This window comes from Zeus faber (assembly GCF_960531495.2).
Source record: "Zeus faber genome assembly, chromosome: 10".
In the NCBI taxonomy this organism is placed as follows: domain Eukaryota; kingdom Metazoa; phylum Chordata; class Actinopteri; order Zeiformes; family Zeidae; genus Zeus; species Zeus faber.
Genome location: NC_137199.1, coordinates 32,882,626 through 32,899,942, shown reverse-complemented (window position 1 = coordinate 32,899,942; position 17,317 = coordinate 32,882,626). Strand labels below are relative to the sequence as shown.

General features: G+C 44.0%; 2 protein-coding genes across 2 annotated transcripts; one reads left to right on the top strand and one right to left on the bottom strand.

The window, feature by feature from the left end:
* Positions 1-3,568: 3,568 nt before the first annotated feature.
* On the bottom strand, positions 3,569-5,500 carry bbs12 (Bardet-Biedl syndrome 12; the record flags this gene model as incomplete). Its single annotated transcript, XM_080008273.1, has 1 exon — positions 3,569-5,500. One exon carries the CDS (start codon positions 5,498-5,500, stop codon positions 3,569-3,571), a length of 1,932 nt encoding a protein of 643 aa, XP_079864399.1.
* Positions 5,501-6,625: 1,125 nt separating this feature from the next.
* Positions 6,626-16,896, top strand: cetn4 (centrin 4). Its single transcript, XM_080008691.1, has 5 exons — positions 6,626-6,702; positions 8,293-8,448; positions 9,542-9,670; positions 13,857-13,994; positions 16,736-16,896. The coding sequence occupies exons 1-5, from the start codon at positions 6,700-6,702 to the stop codon at positions 16,823-16,825; spliced, it is 516 nt and encodes a 171-aa protein (XP_079864817.1). The 5' UTR covers positions 6,626-6,699; the 3' UTR covers positions 16,826-16,896.
* Positions 16,897-17,317: the final 421 nt, after the last annotated feature.

Genomic DNA, 17,317 nt, shown 5'->3' with positions numbered 1-17,317 from the left:
CTTCTCCGTCTGGAGCAGGGCGGCTGGCTCGGGTCCTGGAGAGGCTTCCCCTGCTGGGCCTCCAGCCGCATGCGCACCAACACACCAGCACACTAATACACTAACACACTCCCACTGACTCCTCTGAAAGCAACCAACCCAGGAGGAGGAACAAGAGGAGGGAGAAGGAGAGAGAGAGAGAGAAGTGCGTCACTGAGACCCCTGGAGGTGAGGAGTCAGTAAAAACATGTCGACAAGACATGTTAAAGGGGCTAAACAGGTTAACAAGACTCAACATGTGACAAACTTGCTAAAAAAGGTTCAACATGTTAAGACTTAACATGTTAACAAGACTTAACATGTGAACAAGACTCAACTCGTTAACAAGACCCAACATGTGACAACCATGTTAACAAGATTCAAACATGTTAAGAATTAACATGTTAACAAGACAACACGTGTTAACATGCATGATAAGTACCAGCACCAAAGTAGTAACTAGCAGTCTTGGATCGATGCAGAGTTGCTAGGTGATAGAACAGGAGATTTGGATCCAGCAGGCTGAGTGGAAGAGTAATATTATAAAAATACAGAGACAACAGTTCGATGGCTGCACTCTGATTCCCTCACAGCTTCTAATTAAAAAGTCATTGGAGATGTTGGTCCAGCAGTCGGTCCATTTGCTCCTAATGGAACCTGGTCCTGCTCCACATCTGAAACTCACAGCAGGTTTCAGCCGCTCTCATACCACTCTGATGATATTTTGGGAACAGGCCAAGTGTGGTCAAGGAACAATCCGACCATTTCCAGGCCGTTAAGAACCACCGTGGAGAAGACATTTCAAGATGTTGGCTGAGGGATGAGTGCTTTTGGACTGAGATGAGCTGGAGCAGCTCAGTGGCTTCAACGAGGTCAACACTGGGTCTCCAGAGCAAACGTTAACCTTTAAATGAAGTTTCCCTGAGTACGGAGGCATGGAGTGAATAAAACCACCTGAGCAGATTCACTGGGAGCTCGACACCTCAAAGGTTCTGAAGCTGAAGCTCAGAAGTTCCTATGTAGCCGGCATCAGTCCAATATAATAATGGGCTGAAGTACAACTGTAATGTACTGAATTAGTCTCTGAGATAAGATCACTGCTGTAGGTTTTTTCCTGGTTTTGCTCTGTATCAATAAGATGAAAATAACTTTATTAAGGAGGTTATATGTGAAAGTCACTGTTAAAGCAACAGATAGACACTGAAACACAACACAGCCCTTACTTTAACAGAATCCTCAGAAAACAAACAGGGATGAAACAGAATAGAAACTGAAACTCAGCACATCCTGGTGTTGAAATCCAGAGTTTTAAGCACCAACTTTGTTGTCAGCATGAAAATCACACTTTTTTAACCAAGATCTCCAAGTATAAAATGTAAATGATCAGGTCAATGCCCTGAGATACCAGGTGCAATCCATGATTAATTATAGACATATGAAACCAAATAAAAATATAGGTGCAGGCAGCAACACACAAGGTCCAGTTTAGTCATGTTAGGTACGTATTACAGGTTTCTTGAGGTTCCGTTAAACACATTGTATTGCACTTATGTCACCGTCTTCCTCTTGTGTCTCTCAGTTTAAATATCCCTCAAGAATGGTGTTGTAACAATTACCATCGTTCCGCGATCATGCAGTGCGGACACAAAAGAAAGGGCCGGGTACTGAAAAGGTTCTATGAACTTCCTGCAGTGCGAAAACATCTTCCGTGACCGATTATAGTTTTCAGGGTTTTGTGAAGCGCAGAACAAGTTCCATTTTTCGAGTTTCCATTAAACGCAGCTTCAACTCGGGTCGTCTGTCTACATTGATTCGCGCTATCGCTGGATGTGAATGAGATCCAGGCGACAAAGCTTGGATTTATATAACTTCTGATGATGATGTCACAAAGCTGCTCCTGAAGCTAATCAAATTGCGCCAACGTTCTTCTACTTCCGGTAAATTTACAACAGTTTTTCACTCATTTCTGCTCCAAATGTACATCAACATTGATCAAATTCGAAGAAACGTCTGAAACATTCCCGTTCCAACAAGACCTCAACCATGTGTGTGCGTACTGCAATTGTCGTGTTTTGAGATACTTTTAGCCCGAAAAAGGCCAAGATTAAAAAATAATAAAATCTGAGCAATAGTGTTTATTAGAACAACATGGAGTAAAGTAAATCACATCAGTATGACCAAGTTTGATTTGGAATTTGCACCAATAGTTCATGGAAATCATGTCAATATGTCCATAACTGGGTCAAATATTCTGTTTTGCATTGAACAGATGTCTTCCAAAAGGCAGATTCTCTCCTCTGCTCTTTGGATAAAGTTTGTCCCGTGGTTTCGTCAAATGATTCAATCTGGTCATGTTCATTTGTTCACTTTCTGGTTGGTGCAGAGAATTACAATAACAACACTAAAGAATAATGTCTGTATTTTAACACCATTAAAATCCAAAGTGAATATATAAATTTACAGCTGCCATAAAACCAAGACAGAACGAACCCAATGTCAACTTCAAAATGTGTTATAAGGTTTTGTTTTAACAGGTCACACCCGACTCAGTCGACAAAACACTGATATTTAATTCAACCTCCTAAACTGGATTTACCCTCAAGGGCCTAAGTGAAGAACAGTTGAACTAAATTCAACTAAAAAGACACTGCTAAATTAGGAGCTTGAATGTTACTTTTAGTACCTAAAATGTAGAAAAAAAAAACAAAAACAGGATCTTATGATAATCCTTTTAACAAAACGCGCTCAAGTACTAAATAATGATATACTAGTATATTACAATAATTTTAAACTTATTTTTGGACGAATGATCTCTCGATGATTCATTTAAGTTCTGCAGGTAAGTTATATAACCTATATCTGGTACAGAGAGGAACGTTTAAAGTAGAAACAGGTTCTGAACCAGGTGATTCTATGAATTGTTATTAGGACAAATCACAAGGTAAGTTAAGGTAGTGCAACTAAAGACTAACACACAAGTTACTGAAATTAAGACTTGATGACTTTTAAGAACCTGCAGACACCCTTTATGTATCTTTACCTTTTGCTGTTATTACCTACTCTCATTACAGTAACTATTTACTCATCATCGTTTTCTCCAGTTTCTTTGAATCTTGAACTGACATTAAAGTATAAAGTATGAAATGTTAAGTATGAGTGAATGTTTGGATACTGATGCTCCTTCTACTGTGCTGAAACTGAGGTACTCACTGTACTGAAGAGGATAGAATGCCAGCGCCAGTCTCCTCCTTGTGGTGGATGAAGGTAAAACAACATCATCCAACTGCATACAGTACAAGTATGAACATTCAATTATTCTGTTGAAACTCATTAAAGTGTAAGGACAGCAGGACAGAGAATTGCAAATTAAATCATCTCAACTGTAAACCATAATTGACCAAAACATTTTACAGGTAACCATGACTATTTACAATATTACAAACACTGGGAACAATTGTAAAAATAAAATGTATCATTCAGATTGTATGAAAAAAAAAAAAAAAAAAAAAAAAAAAAAATCAAGAAGTTATTATTCCTAGATTAAAACTGATCACAGCAGCATGAACTCTGCGTGTGCTCCAGGCGTTTCCAGGTCCAGGCCTGTGATGACCTCTGCATCCGTTTGCAAAACCAGGAAAACCAGATCCAGAGCTTTCCTCCAAACCTCCAGCTTCACGTTCAGGTTGTCACAGACCTTCACTCCTGTTGGACTGGATGTCCCGTCTGAGGAGGAAACTCTGTCCTCTGCTTCCGTTTCTAACCAAAGTCCAGAGAACTCTCCACCGCCACCGACCAAGCCCTCTAACCGTCGCACCTCCTGTCTCACTGCCGTCCAGGCCTGCAGCTTGGAGAACCGTCCACTATTCACCATCACAGTGGAGATGTAGTCAGTCAAGCCGTCAGCCATGAGGCGCAGCACATCGCCTCTGTAAGGATCTCCTGCCGCTTCAGCTTCAGTTTGCTGGGCCGGGTCTCCGTCCACCTCTGCAGAGAGCTTCATATGCCGCTCTGCCTTCCTCTGGAGGTCCCGGATACAGAGCGTCTCCAGGGCTCCGGCGCCAGGCAGGACAGCTCCGTCCTCCAGAGCGCCGTGCAGGCGGTAGGCGCAGCCCCAGAACTCGTCCTCCAGAGCCTGCATCTTCCCTTGGATGCAGCTTGTCAGGACGGCCGTCACCAGACCAAGGTTCCTGCTGGTGTAGATGTTTGCAGCCACTAAAGGCCGCTCCCCTTCGCAGGAAACGTCCGTCCACAAAGTGACTTGCGCCCCAGCTCCAACGCAGCGGGCGCTCAGTTGAGTCACGTACGTGACGACGATAGCCCCCGTGGCCTCGGCGAAGGCCTTCAAGATGGACAGCTTCAGCTTCTCCACCACCAATAGATGGTGTGAAAAGCAGCGAGAAGTCAGGTTCTCACTCGCTGCTCCAGTAAGCAACACCAAAGTCACATTCAGCTTCAGAAGAATGCTCAGAACCTTCTCTGTCCACTCGTCTTCTTTGCTGGAGCTTCCTGAATCCAAATTGTCGGTGAAATGTTTCATGTCCTTCGGCTTTCTGAAGCCAAGATGGCGAAACCTTACACCGAGATCTCCATCGATCAGAGCAACTTTCAGCTGCTGAACCTCCAAGAGCCTCGCGACCAGAACCTGTTCAGGAGAAAGACGAACAACGCATCCTGGTAAAACACGCGCTTTTTCCTCCGATGAACCAGGCAGAATGCAGGTCAACACCTTACTGAGGTCCAAGGCAAAGCGGCTGCCATCTTGTCTGATTTTGGACTGCAGGTGAGCGGCTTCCATCGCCAGCTTCATTGCGTTGACACGCCCGTGACAAAGCGTCTCGGCAACACGAGTGATGCAGACGAGTTCAGACTCCTGAGAACCAGGCCGTGGGTCTGTGGAGAAATTTTCACACCTGGATTCACAAAAATGTCTGCTGTGGGTCAGTTTGATTTTCAGTCCTCGCTGGTCGTGAGTGTTTTTGTCTCTGCTTGTCCCTCGGAGGGGACTGGAGCCCTGTGGTGGACACCCAGCTGGGTTCCTCAGCGGATCAGGAGGAACGACCGATGTTTTCCCAGTGATGCTGTTGATGGAGATGCTGTTACTTCTGCATGCCTGCGAGCAGACCTCCATCCCCTCGGACATAATGGAGATAATATGTGGGACTGGAACACCCCTGCGGAGGCTCTCCAGGGCCGCTCGGCTCCAGGCCCCCGCCAGGAACAGGAGGCAGCCGGTTCCCGAGCGGTAGACCTTGTGGTGCGCTCGTAAGGTCTCAGACACCAGCTGACCCACGCCGCAGGCCGGCTCCAGAGTCTGCACAAGCCTGAAAGAGGAGCCCACCAGGGCTGCCTCCCTGCTGAGCCCCTCCTGGATGAACGTGTAGGTTGTGCAGGGTCCCAGCGAGGAGTGAGCAAGTCCCGCCAAGGAGGAGAGCGTCTGCAGCCCAATGTGCTGCTGCTGGTTTAGCAACGCACTCCCCAGCATCACCACATAGGCTGAAAGGTATGACAAACATGAGCTTGACTGAATATATTTTGGAGTAAATCCCAGTAGTGTGTGTGTGTGTGTGTGTGTATATATATATGGATTTTTCCTTATTTTGACTATTTTCTACATTGTAGAATAGTGAAGGCATCAAAACAATTAAATTACACATTTATGTAGGGATTATGTAGTACCAAAAAGTGTTGAACAGATCAAAATATATGTTAAATTATATATATTTTTTCTATCTAAGAATACTTAGAAAACTATTTATCGTTTGAAGCTGTCTTGAACGCTTCTGTTCAAATCCTCATACAAATGTATTTTTAAGATCAGATAAATTCAGGTGTTTACAGAAGCACAGCTTGACAGAAAAGTGCAAGTGAACTTTTTTATTAAAATGTAATTGAAAATATTTACACATAACGTAACGTTTGCAAGGAATAACACTACGAAAACCAGTGTATGCAAAGTCAAGTACACATATAAGCTCCAGTGTGTAGTCATAATATGCAGTGATAGTACTAGTAAATATTAAATATGTGCATCGCCGTATGGAATAAGTATATTATCTATAGTCTGGTGAGATAGTAGTGCAGTGAAAATAATGTGACGTTACAAAAACACCAGCAACAACACGGACAGCAGTACGAGCGGTAGTAATAGCAGTAGTATCGGTAGTACATCTTCAAATAATGACAATAATAATATGATAAATAATGAGAGACAAAGGGAATATTCCAGAACATTGTTCCAGAAAATCTGCTTCATAGCATTTAACTGACCTGGTGGAAATGACCCGGACAGTCGCTCAAAGAGGAGGAATCATTCAACATTTGAATATAAAGATGAATTATTAAACATTTCAATATAAAAATGAATTATTAAACATTTCAATATTAAAATAAATCGCTGAACTTTGTTACTAAACTAGTTTCTCTGCGTCGTGGACGCCGAACGGCGGCTCTGCTGCACGGCCATCTGCGCATGCTCCCACCGCTTTAGTCGCTAGGAGACAACAAACGAGCTTTCTGATTGGCTCACCACATAAAGCGGTCTCACCATTGGTCAGGCAGCGGGGGGCGGGGCCGCATCCCTCGTTCCTATTGGTCCGCGTCGCTGTCACTCAAAAGCAACCCAACGGCTCGGCTACGGTTTGTTGACGCAAAGCGAGGGAAGAGTTTGGATTAACACTGGAAATGGTAGGAAACGGATTAAAACTGTGAATATAATGTGATTATAACATAATAATAACATCATAATAACAGTACAACGGTGATTTCTTCTTGATTTGTGGAGCTTATTCACTGTTTACATGTGTGTGTAAAGTTCTATCACGTTCTCACCTGAGGGACAGTGGAACATGGAGGTTCATGGAGCTCAAGGTTCTCCTCCTCCTCCTCCTCCCCTCCCCCCCTTATTCTTCTCCTCCTCTCCTCCTCCTCCTCTCCCCCTCCCCCCTTATTCTCCTCCTCCTCTCCTCCTTCTTCTCCTCCTCTCCACCTCCTCTCCTTCTTCTCCACCTCCCCTCCTTCTTCTCCTCCTCCTCTCCTTCTTCTCCACCTCCCCTCCTTCCTCTCCACCTCCTCTCCTTCTTCTCCACCTCCCCTCCTTCTTCTCCTCCTCTCCACCTCCTCTCCTTCTTCTCCACCTCCCCTCCTTCTTCTCCTCCTCCTCTCCACCTCCTCTCCTTCTTCTCCTCCTCCTCTCCTTCTTCTCCACCTCCCCTCCTTCTTCTCCTCCTCTCCACCTCCTCTCCTTCTTCTCCACCTCCCCTCCTTCTTCTCCTCCTCCTCTCCACCTCCTCTCCTTCTTCTCCACCTCCCCTCCTTCTTCTCCTCCTCCTCTCCTTCTTCTCCACCTCCCCTCCTTCTTCTCCTCCTCTCCAACTCCTCTCCCCTCCTCCTCTCCTTCTTCTCCACACCCTCTCCACCTCATCTCCTTCTCCTCCTCCTCTCCACCTCGTCTCATTCTCCTCCTTCTTCTCCTCCTTCTCCACCTTCTTTCCTTCTCTTCTCCTCCTCCTCGCCTCCTCCTCTTCCCTTTCCCCTCCTCTCCTCTTCCTCCTTCTCTCCTTCTCCTCCTCTCCCTCTTCTCCTCCTCTTCTTCTTCTCTTCCTCCACTTCCTTTCCTTCTCTCCTTTTCCTTCTCCTTACCTCCTCCTCTCTTTCTCCTCCTCTCCTCTTCCTTCTCCTGTCCTTCTCCTTTTCTCCTCCTCTCCTTCTCCTCTTCCTCCTCTTCTTCTCCTCCTCTCCTTCTTCTCCACCTCCCCTCCTTCTTCTCCTCCTCCTCTCCACCTCCTCTCCCCTCCTCCTCTCCTTCTTCTCCACACCCTCTCCACCTCATCTCCTTCTCCTCCTCTCCACCTCCTCTCCCCTCCTCCTCTCCTTCTTCTCCACACCCTCTCCACCTCATCTACTTCTCCTCCTCCTCCTCTCCACCTCGTCTCCTTCTCCTCCTCCTCCTCTCCTTCTTCTCCTCCTTCTCTCCACCTTCTTTCCTTCTCTTCTCCTCCTCGCCTCCTCCTCTTCCCTTTCCCCTCCTCTCCTCTTCCTCCTTCTCTCCTTCTACTTCTCCTCCTCTCCCTCTTCTCCTCCTCCTCTTCTTCTTCTCTTCCTCCACTTCCTTTCCTTCTCCTCTCCTTTTCCTTCTCCTTGCCTCCTCCTCTCCTCTTTCTCCTCCTCTCCTCTTCCTTCTCCTGTCCTTCTCTTTTTCTCCTCCTCTCCTTCTCCTCTTCCTCCTCTTCTTCCCCTCCTGTCCACCTCCTTTCCTCCCTCTTCCTCCTCCTCCAGGCTTCTGCTACCAGGAAACCGGGCTCCTCCTCGGCCCAGAGGAAGAAGGTCCCAGCCAGGTCCGAGCTGACGGAGGAGCAGCGGCAGGAGGTCCGGGAGGCGTTCGACCTGTTCGACACCGAGGGTTCAGGCAGCATGGACGTCAAGGAGCTGAAGGTGCTGAGTTCACTGTTGACTTCAATTCACTCTGCTTTACTTTATTCTACTTTATTGTATTTCTCTTTACTTTACTTTACTTTGCTTTACTTTACTTTACTTTACTTCACTCTACTTTAGTTTTACTTTGCAAATAATCCATATGCTACTGGATATGATCTGAAGCAGTCCTGCAGGATTCAGTGTTTCACACTTGGTGCAAATCTGGGCCAAATGAATGGGAGTTATAACAGTTTTTGTTTCTTGATTCTTTCTTCTCGTTTCTTTGTTTCTTCTTTGTTTATCGACTTTTGAGTCTCTTGGAGTAGTTCAAGACTTAGAATTCAATTTTATTATTATTAATGATGGAAAATAATTTGCTGACAAATAATAACAAATAGCTGAGACTGAGTATAATATTTACCTATTTTTTATGAAATACAAATACAAATGAAGATTATTATTATTATGAATTGATAATATTAACAATATACCAGCACAGCTTGAATTGTAATGCAAAGCGACTGTTAGGCATAATGAGAAAAAGAAAAAAGCTATAGAATCTAAATCCAAAAGGAAGTGATTATACAGGATTCAGATTTAAATCAGTAATAACAATCATACAGTATACAGCCAATATTATATAATAGGTACTGTACATTGTGTATACTGTAGATATGAGAGATAATAGGCATTTTTGCACCAGAAGAACTTTGTCATATTACTAAGAACTTTTGAAGGAACCCTCCTTTTTATTGTGTCCGTGCTGTAGAGAAACTAGGAACGTATCATAGATCTTAGAATGCCGTTTTGAGGGACTTTTTTAAAACTTTGTAAAACTTTAAGAACCAGCAACCTAAGCCAAAGATAAGACTCTTCATTTAAAGTAAACATGTCTTTATTTACACACAATTTATTTCAAAAACATAAACACCTATGTTAAAAAGAAACAGCATAGTACACAGCATCCCTCCACTGTGGACCCGGACCGACAGTTGACCGGGGAAGTCTGGGGGACCGGACCAGGACTCAAGCACTGGGTGACAGGGGGCCTGGACCAGGACAAGGTACTGGGGGATTGGACCGGTCAATCTAAAGGTGTTCTGTCCATCAGGTGGCCATGAGGGCGCTGGGCTTCGAGCCGAAGAAGGAGGAGATCAAGAAGATGATCGCAGATGTGGACCGAGAAGGATCCGGAACAATCGACTTCAACGACTTCCTCAGCATGATGACACAGAAAATGGTCAGAAGGAAAAATCAAACTGATCACTGACATCTGAAGCTATTTCCATGCTCTGAAGAGTTTTGTGAAATAATTTAAGATAATATTTGATAAGTTATTTCGAGTTCAAGTGATGGAAATATTGTAAGAACGTCAAGTAAAAACCCAGAATACGGGAATCTGATCAAGTAAACCGCTGAAATGGAAGCACTGCGATCTCAAGATTCAAGATTCAAGATTTAAGATTTTTTATTTGTCACATACATATACATACTTCCATACATATATGCAGTGAAATGTAATGCAACGCACCCGGTGATAGCACACAATAAGTCCTAGGAAAAAGTACAAAAATAAAATAAAATAAAAAGTAGAAAATGCCTTTCTAATAGACCGACTAACTGACTCCTAAAACGTAATACAGTAAGTGGAATACTTATAGAATAAGATAAAAAATATATAGAATAAAATACAATAAAAAATAAATTGAAATAAAATGGAATAGGTTGAAGGAATATGCCTATGTATATACAGATATGTGCATTTAAAGTGGCATGTGAATTAAAGTGGCATGTGAATGTGAATAGTGTGAGGTAGTGTTTGGGATAATACAGCACAGTATACAACAGTACGGCGCAGCAATACGGCATCACGAACAACCCTGAACAGTGATACAGTATGCAGTACAGTATGCGGTACAGTATGCTACATACAGTACAGTAGGTAGTGGAGCCTAGTGCATGTCTCAGTTAGGACCCCTGGTGAGGTCAGCATTGACAGTTCTGATGGCTTGAGGGAAGAAACTCCGTCTCAGTCTCTCTGTTCTCGCTGTGTGACTGCGGAGGCGCTTGCCTGACCGCAGCAGCTGAAACAGTCCGTTGTTGGGGTGATGAGGATCCTTCATGATCCTACGGGCTCTGCTATCTGTTGCCAGAAAAGAAGAACAGGAGTCCATTTGAAAATATAATTACCATATCTTCCCACATGTGAATATACACCGATGAGCCACAACATTAAAACACCACTAATAACACTAATATTGTGTAGCTCCCCCTCGTGTCGCCAAAACAGCTGTGACCCGTAGAGGCATGTGGTATCTGGCCCCAAGTTAGTGGCAGATCCGTAAGTCCTGGAAGTTGGAGGTGGGGCCCCCATGGATCAGGCTTGTTGCTTCAGCACATCCCACAGATGTGATCAGACCCTAACCCCACCCAACCACATGATGTCGAAGAAAAGGTCATTCATCAGACCTCCACCTTCTTCCATTGCTCCATGGTCCAGTTGTGACGTTCCCGTGTCCATTGTAGGTGCTTTCAGGGGTGGACAGGGGTCAGCATGGACACTGTGAGCTCCCATACGTAGCAAGCTGTGTGTTCTACATCTTTCTATCATAGCAACAATCACTTTTTACCACTTTGTGCTGCAGTAGTTCTTCTGTGGCATCCAACCAGACAGACTAGACCTGGCTCCCCACGTGCATCAATGAGCCTTGGGCTCCATGACCGGTTCAGCGGTCGTCCTTCCTCGGACACTTTAGGTAGTAACCACTGCACAGTGGGAACAGCCACAAGACCTGTGCTTGTGGAGATGCTCTGACCCAGTCGTCCAGCATCACAATGTGCTCCTTGTCAAAGTGGCTCAGATCCTTACGCTGCTTCAATACATCAACTTCAACAACTCGCTCTTCACTTTCTGCCTCATATAATAATAATAATAATATATCACATTATATATATATATATATATATATATATATATATATATATATATATATATATATAAAAAACAGTGTATATACAAACCCAAATTCCAATGAAGATGGGACGTTGTGTAAATAAAAACAGAATACAATGATATGCAAATCCTTTTCAACCTATTCTCAACTGAATACACTACAAAGACAAGATCTTGAATGTTCAAACTGTTAAACTTTATTGTTTTTATTTTGCGAATATTCACTCATTTTGAATTTGATGCCTGCAACAACTTCAAAAAAGCTGGGAGAGGGCCGTGTTTACCACCCTTCCTTTTAACAAAACTCAATAACTGTTTGGGAACTGAGGACACTAACTGTTGAAGCTTCGTAGGTGGAATTCTTTCCCATTCTTGCTTGATGTACGACTTCAGTTGCTCAACAGTCCAGTCTCCGTCGTATTTTGCACTTCATAATGCACCACACATTTTCAATGGGAGACAGGTTTGGACTGCAGGCAGGCCAGTCTAGTACCAACACTCTTACTATGAAACCACGCTGTTGTAACACATGCAGAATGTGGGTTGGCATTGTCCTGCTGAAATAAGCAGGGACGTCCCTGAAAAAGACGTTGCTTGGATGGCAGCGTATGTTGCTCCAAAACCTGTTTGTACCTTTCAGCATTAATGCTGCCTTCACAGATGTGCAAGTTACCCATGCCATGGGCACTAACACACCCGTATACCATCACAGAAGCTGGCTTTTGAGCTTTGCGCTGATAACAATCTGGACGGTCCTTTTCTTCTTTGGCCCGGAGGACACCACATCCATGATTTCCAAAAACAATTTGAAATGTGGACTTGTCAGACCACAGCACACTTTTCCACTTCCGCCTCAGTCCATCCCAGATGAGCTCGGGCCCAGAGAAGCCGGCAACGTTTCTGGGTGTTGTTGATATATGGCTTTCGCTTTGCATGGTAGAGTTTTAACTTGCACTTGTAGATGTAGCAACGAACTGTGTGAACTGACGAGTGTTTCCTGAACCCACGTGGTGATGTCCTTTACAGAATGATGTCTGTTTTTAATGCAGTGCCGCCTGAGGGGTCGAAGGTCACGGGCATTCAATGTTGGTTTTCAGCCTTGCCGCTTACGTGCAGAGATTTCCCCAGATTCTCTGAATCTTGATGATATTATGGACTGTAGATGATGAAATCCCTAAATTCCTTGCAATTGTACGTTGAGAAACGTTGTTCTTAAACTGTTGGACTATTTGCTCACACAGTTGTTCACAACATGGTGAACCTCGCCCCATCCTTGCTTGTGAACGACTGAGCCTTTGGGCGATGCTCCTTTTATACCCAATCATGACACTCACCTGTTTCCAATCAACCTGTTCATCTGTGGAATTTTCCAAACAGGTGTTTTTTGAGCCTTCCTCAACTTTCCCAGTTTTTGTTGCCCCTGTCCCAGCTTTTTTGGAATGTGTTGCAGGCATCAAATTCAAAATGAGTGGATATTTGTAAAAAAACAATGAAGTTTATCAGTTTGAACATTTAATATTTTGTCTTTGTAGTGTATTCAATTGATTATTGTTTGAAAAGGATTTGAAAAGTAAAGTATAACAGTATATATACAATAATAATATATCCCACGCCTTGACAGGTGCCATTGGAACCAGATGATCGATGTTATTTACTTCACCTGTGACTGGTTTTATGTTTTGTGGCTGATTGGTTTATATGAAATGAGAAGTTTACATGATGGCTGTTAGGCTTGGGCGATAGGATGAATATATCGGCAACCGGGGAGTCCATCGACGATTGTTCTTTTTGGCCATTTTTTGGGGCGATTTGTCCTTTTATTTTGCTAATTTAATGACCTGTAAAGCGCAATTCAAAGCGTGCAGGAATAGGAACTGGTATTCTGCGTCACCATTTTAACCAAGCCCGGTGCTTTTCTCCTCAATGTAAAACCCGTTTCCAAGTCATTCTGAAACAGACTTTCTCTCTTTCTTTTTTCCTTTGGTTGAGTTCAGATATTGAAGGAACAACGCGGCAGTGCAGAGCGCACTCAGACACACCTGTTACCGGGGGTTGGGGGATAGTCCCGGGGGAGCCGCCGCCTTCTCCGGAGAGCAGGCATGCAGACCGGGACGGGCTTTCTCTGGGATAATAACACAATTCGATCCTTTTATTTTTTTATTTTGCTATTCTTTTAAAAAGCCTGATTGAGTGATTGTTTTAACCAAACCTCTGGTTTGGTGAGACCCGGTGCTCCGTCTCAGGCCACATTTGCAAAGACGGCAAATTAGTTATTTTATGTCCTTCGGCTTGCCGGTGATGTCTGGTTCAAAACCAAAATAATGCTACATAGGATTGCAGAGGGAGGCAGAGGGTCATCGGGCCCCTCCCCTCCCCCTGCCCCCACACTGAATATATCGACAATCGCCGGATGTTGTGGGTAGGAAAATGTTGACATGTCACCCAACCCTAATGGCTGCTGTTCTGTGTTCAGAGTGAGAAGGACTCCACGGAGGAGATCCTGAAGGCATTCCGGCTCTTTGACGACGACTGCACGGGAAAGATCTCCTTCAAGAACCTGAAGAGAGTTTCCAAGGAGCTAGGAGAGAACCTGACGGATGAAGAGCTGCAGGTACGGAGTGTGATCTGTCCACTTGGCCCAAACTGCTGTCCCACGGGCCATTTCTAGACCCACCCTCCCCCTCCCTCCGGCCCGCGACATGATGTCAAAAATATAATATAATCCGTCTCGCAAAATATTTTATTATAAAAAAAATTTCAATTTTTTTCATACCAATTTAAAAGATGCCTTCATATACAATTGAAATAAAACACGATTAAATTTTTTTTTTTAAGTATTTTGTTTGGTGCAAAATAACCGCAAAGGTCAAAGGTGCCCGCAAATGCCCAGGTGCCAGGCGGTTTTTGATGAGAAGAGAATAGGTTTCGGGGGTTTATTTGTTGTTTGGCTGCGAACAACAAAGATGTCTCTATCCAAACTGAAAAGAAAACTGAATGACCCAGACAGGCAACAGACAGTGCAGTTTTTTTCTGGAGTTCAATGGAAATGCTACCTGCCAGATGTGCAAGGAAAAAGTCGCCGTTCTAAAGGAATATAATCTCAAGTGTCATTACCTGATTAAACACGGAGAACAGCATGAGAAGAACCTGGGAGACATGAGGAAAAAAACAGCTACAGAGAGGGCTAACATCTCAAAGGCTCTTCCATAAAGCCAAGAAGGAGGCTGATGCTGCAGTTGAAGCAAGTTATGTGGTGAGTGAGTTAATCACCAAAGCAAGAATGCCATTCACCGAAAGGGCAGCTCCTGAAAGATTGTATGTTGCAAGTCGCTGATATTCTGTCTCCAGAAAAGCTTGTTCAACAATATCTCTCTGTCACCAAACACAGTAGCAGAACGGATTAGCGAGTCATCAAGTGACATTTATGATCAGTTCCACGACAAAGCTCAAGTTTTCACTGCATACTCTGTGTGGCTTAACGAGCACACAGACAAAACCGACAATGCTCAGCTGGCCATTTTAATCAGGGCTATTAATGACCAGTTCAAAGAGACAGAAGGGTCTCTGAGTTTGTGTCCAATGCCAAAGATTTATTTCAGCAGCTGTGCGACGCGATTGAGCCCACTGGTTTGCCTTGGAACAGACTGATAGGCATTACCACTGATGGAGCCCCTTCCATGACAGACAAAAACAACAGGCTGGTAGCGTTGAAGGTGGAGGAAAAAGCAGGTCCAGCAGTTGTTCTGCACTGTATTATACACCACAGGCACTGTGCAGCAAATGCTTGAAATATGAACATGTCATGTCTTTTGTCGTGAAGTGTATCAATTACATCAGGTCCAGGAGTTTACAGCACCCCCAGTTCCGGGCCTTTTTAGAAGAAATTTAGTCAACACAATGTGATGTACTTTACTTGAATGAGGTGGCTGGCTCATTAGGGGAAATGTCCTGAGGAGATTTTTCGAGTTAAGAGCAAAGGTGAAGAGATTCATGGGCGATGGCAGAATGGGTGTTCCTGAATTTGATGATCCATAAATGGGTCATGGACGTTGCGTTCCTAGTGGACATAACACACTTGAAGCTCCAGGGCCCAGGTCAGCTCATCACAGCAGCTTATGAAGGTGAGAGAGCCGTCTCCACAAAACTGAAATTGTGGAAAATTCAGCTTTCTGCAAAAAACCTTGTCATGTCTGGTAAGAAATAGAATAAAGTACAAATGTATTGAAGGATTGCATCCGTTCGTTCAGTGCAAGGTTTTAATAAGTTATTGAAGATAAAATAAAGTAAGGAAAAAAGATTCGCACTAACTGTTAGAAACAAATTATAGAAAATTCTGTTTGCATTTTTTTTTTAAGTATGACGAAAATATGTTCGTCATGGAAATAAAAAAGTACATTTTCAGAAATATTTTGCTTTCTTGTTTTAGACCCCTGTGGTAGAGTCTGTACTTTTAGAATTGAGTTTTATTTTAATTTAACTTGTTTTTCATCTTCCATCGTTGTGCGTGTTTCAGTGTTAGTTTGACAAGTGGTCTACTGCCACGTTTCACACCACTATCCTGTTAACCACTCAAAACACCACAAAACATCAGACACAAGGAGCTGTAGTATTAGTACTGTAGTATTAGTACTGGTACTGTAGTATTACTGTAGTGCAGCAGCTTTGATCTTGCACTCCAGATGGTTCTGGGTTTGAATCCGACTGGGGCCTTTTTGTGTGTTCTCCCCATGTTCTCCTGCTGTCCTCCAGTGCCCCCTACCCCTACAGACATGAATGTCAGGGTTAGATCCTCCTGCCGATGCCCCTCGGGCAAGGCATCGGTCAAGATCTGGAGTTGGTCCCCAGAAGTAGAATTTAGTCTTGGAGACACAAGGCAGTCTGAACTTGGAGGCAGTTCATTAGAAGCATCCAGAAGAAGGAACGGAGGGGATGCTCCTGGTCCCCCTGGTCCTCCTAGACCCCCTGGTCCTCCTTGTCCTCCTGGTCCTCCTGGTCCTTCTGGTTCCTTCTGGTTCCTCCTGGTCCTTCTGGTCCTCCTGGTCCTCCTTGTCCTTCTGGTCCCTTCTTGTCCTCCTGGTCCTTCTGGTCCTCCTTGTCCTCCTGGTCCTTCTGGTCCTTTTAGCTTCCAACACAAATCAGAATGAAGACTAAATAATATAATGAGATAATCATAATCATAATCATAATAATCCTCTTCCTGATGAGTCAGTGTGTTTGGACACGGTCCTGGTCAGGGCCAAGCAGCCTACGTTCTGCTGATCCTGCTGGAGATCTTCCATCACCATGTTAAAGCTTGGTCTTCAGGTGAGAAGCTGCTCTTCCTGTGAAACAGGCTTTTTGTCGCTTCTCCAGGAGATGATCGACGAGGCCGACCGGGACGGAGACGGAGAGATCAACGAGCAGGAGTTCCTGAGGATCATGAAGAAGACCAGTCTGTACTGAGACTCTTCACACACGTTTCTAAGCTTTCCACTATTATTTGTTGTATACATGTTGAATAAATATATTTGGTCACAGAAGGTTTGTCGCTTTGTTTGGTCTTCAAGAGGATTTCATTTGCTTTTTTTCTCTTCTTTTCATTCTGATCGCCCTGGCAACCATTGAAACTTCCTCTAACCAGAGTGAGACCTGAGATGACTAACTAACTAAGTAAAAGTCACTCCTACTTATTTCCTCGACTTGATTAATTATTTGTATCAGTCTATATCATAATACAATATATACACACCATACATGATTCACTGCTGCTCTGATGAGTCAAAGTACAGATTTTTATTTAGCAGAATCCTTTTTTCCTTCTCTGTAACAAACAGGAAATTGTTGTGACGTGTTTTTCCGGCGTTCTCACCGATGATCACGGTTTAAGGCGAAAGTCGAGATGAAGGATTCCAGACGTTGAAGGAACATCAGGTGGAAAATGTGACGAGGACGGGA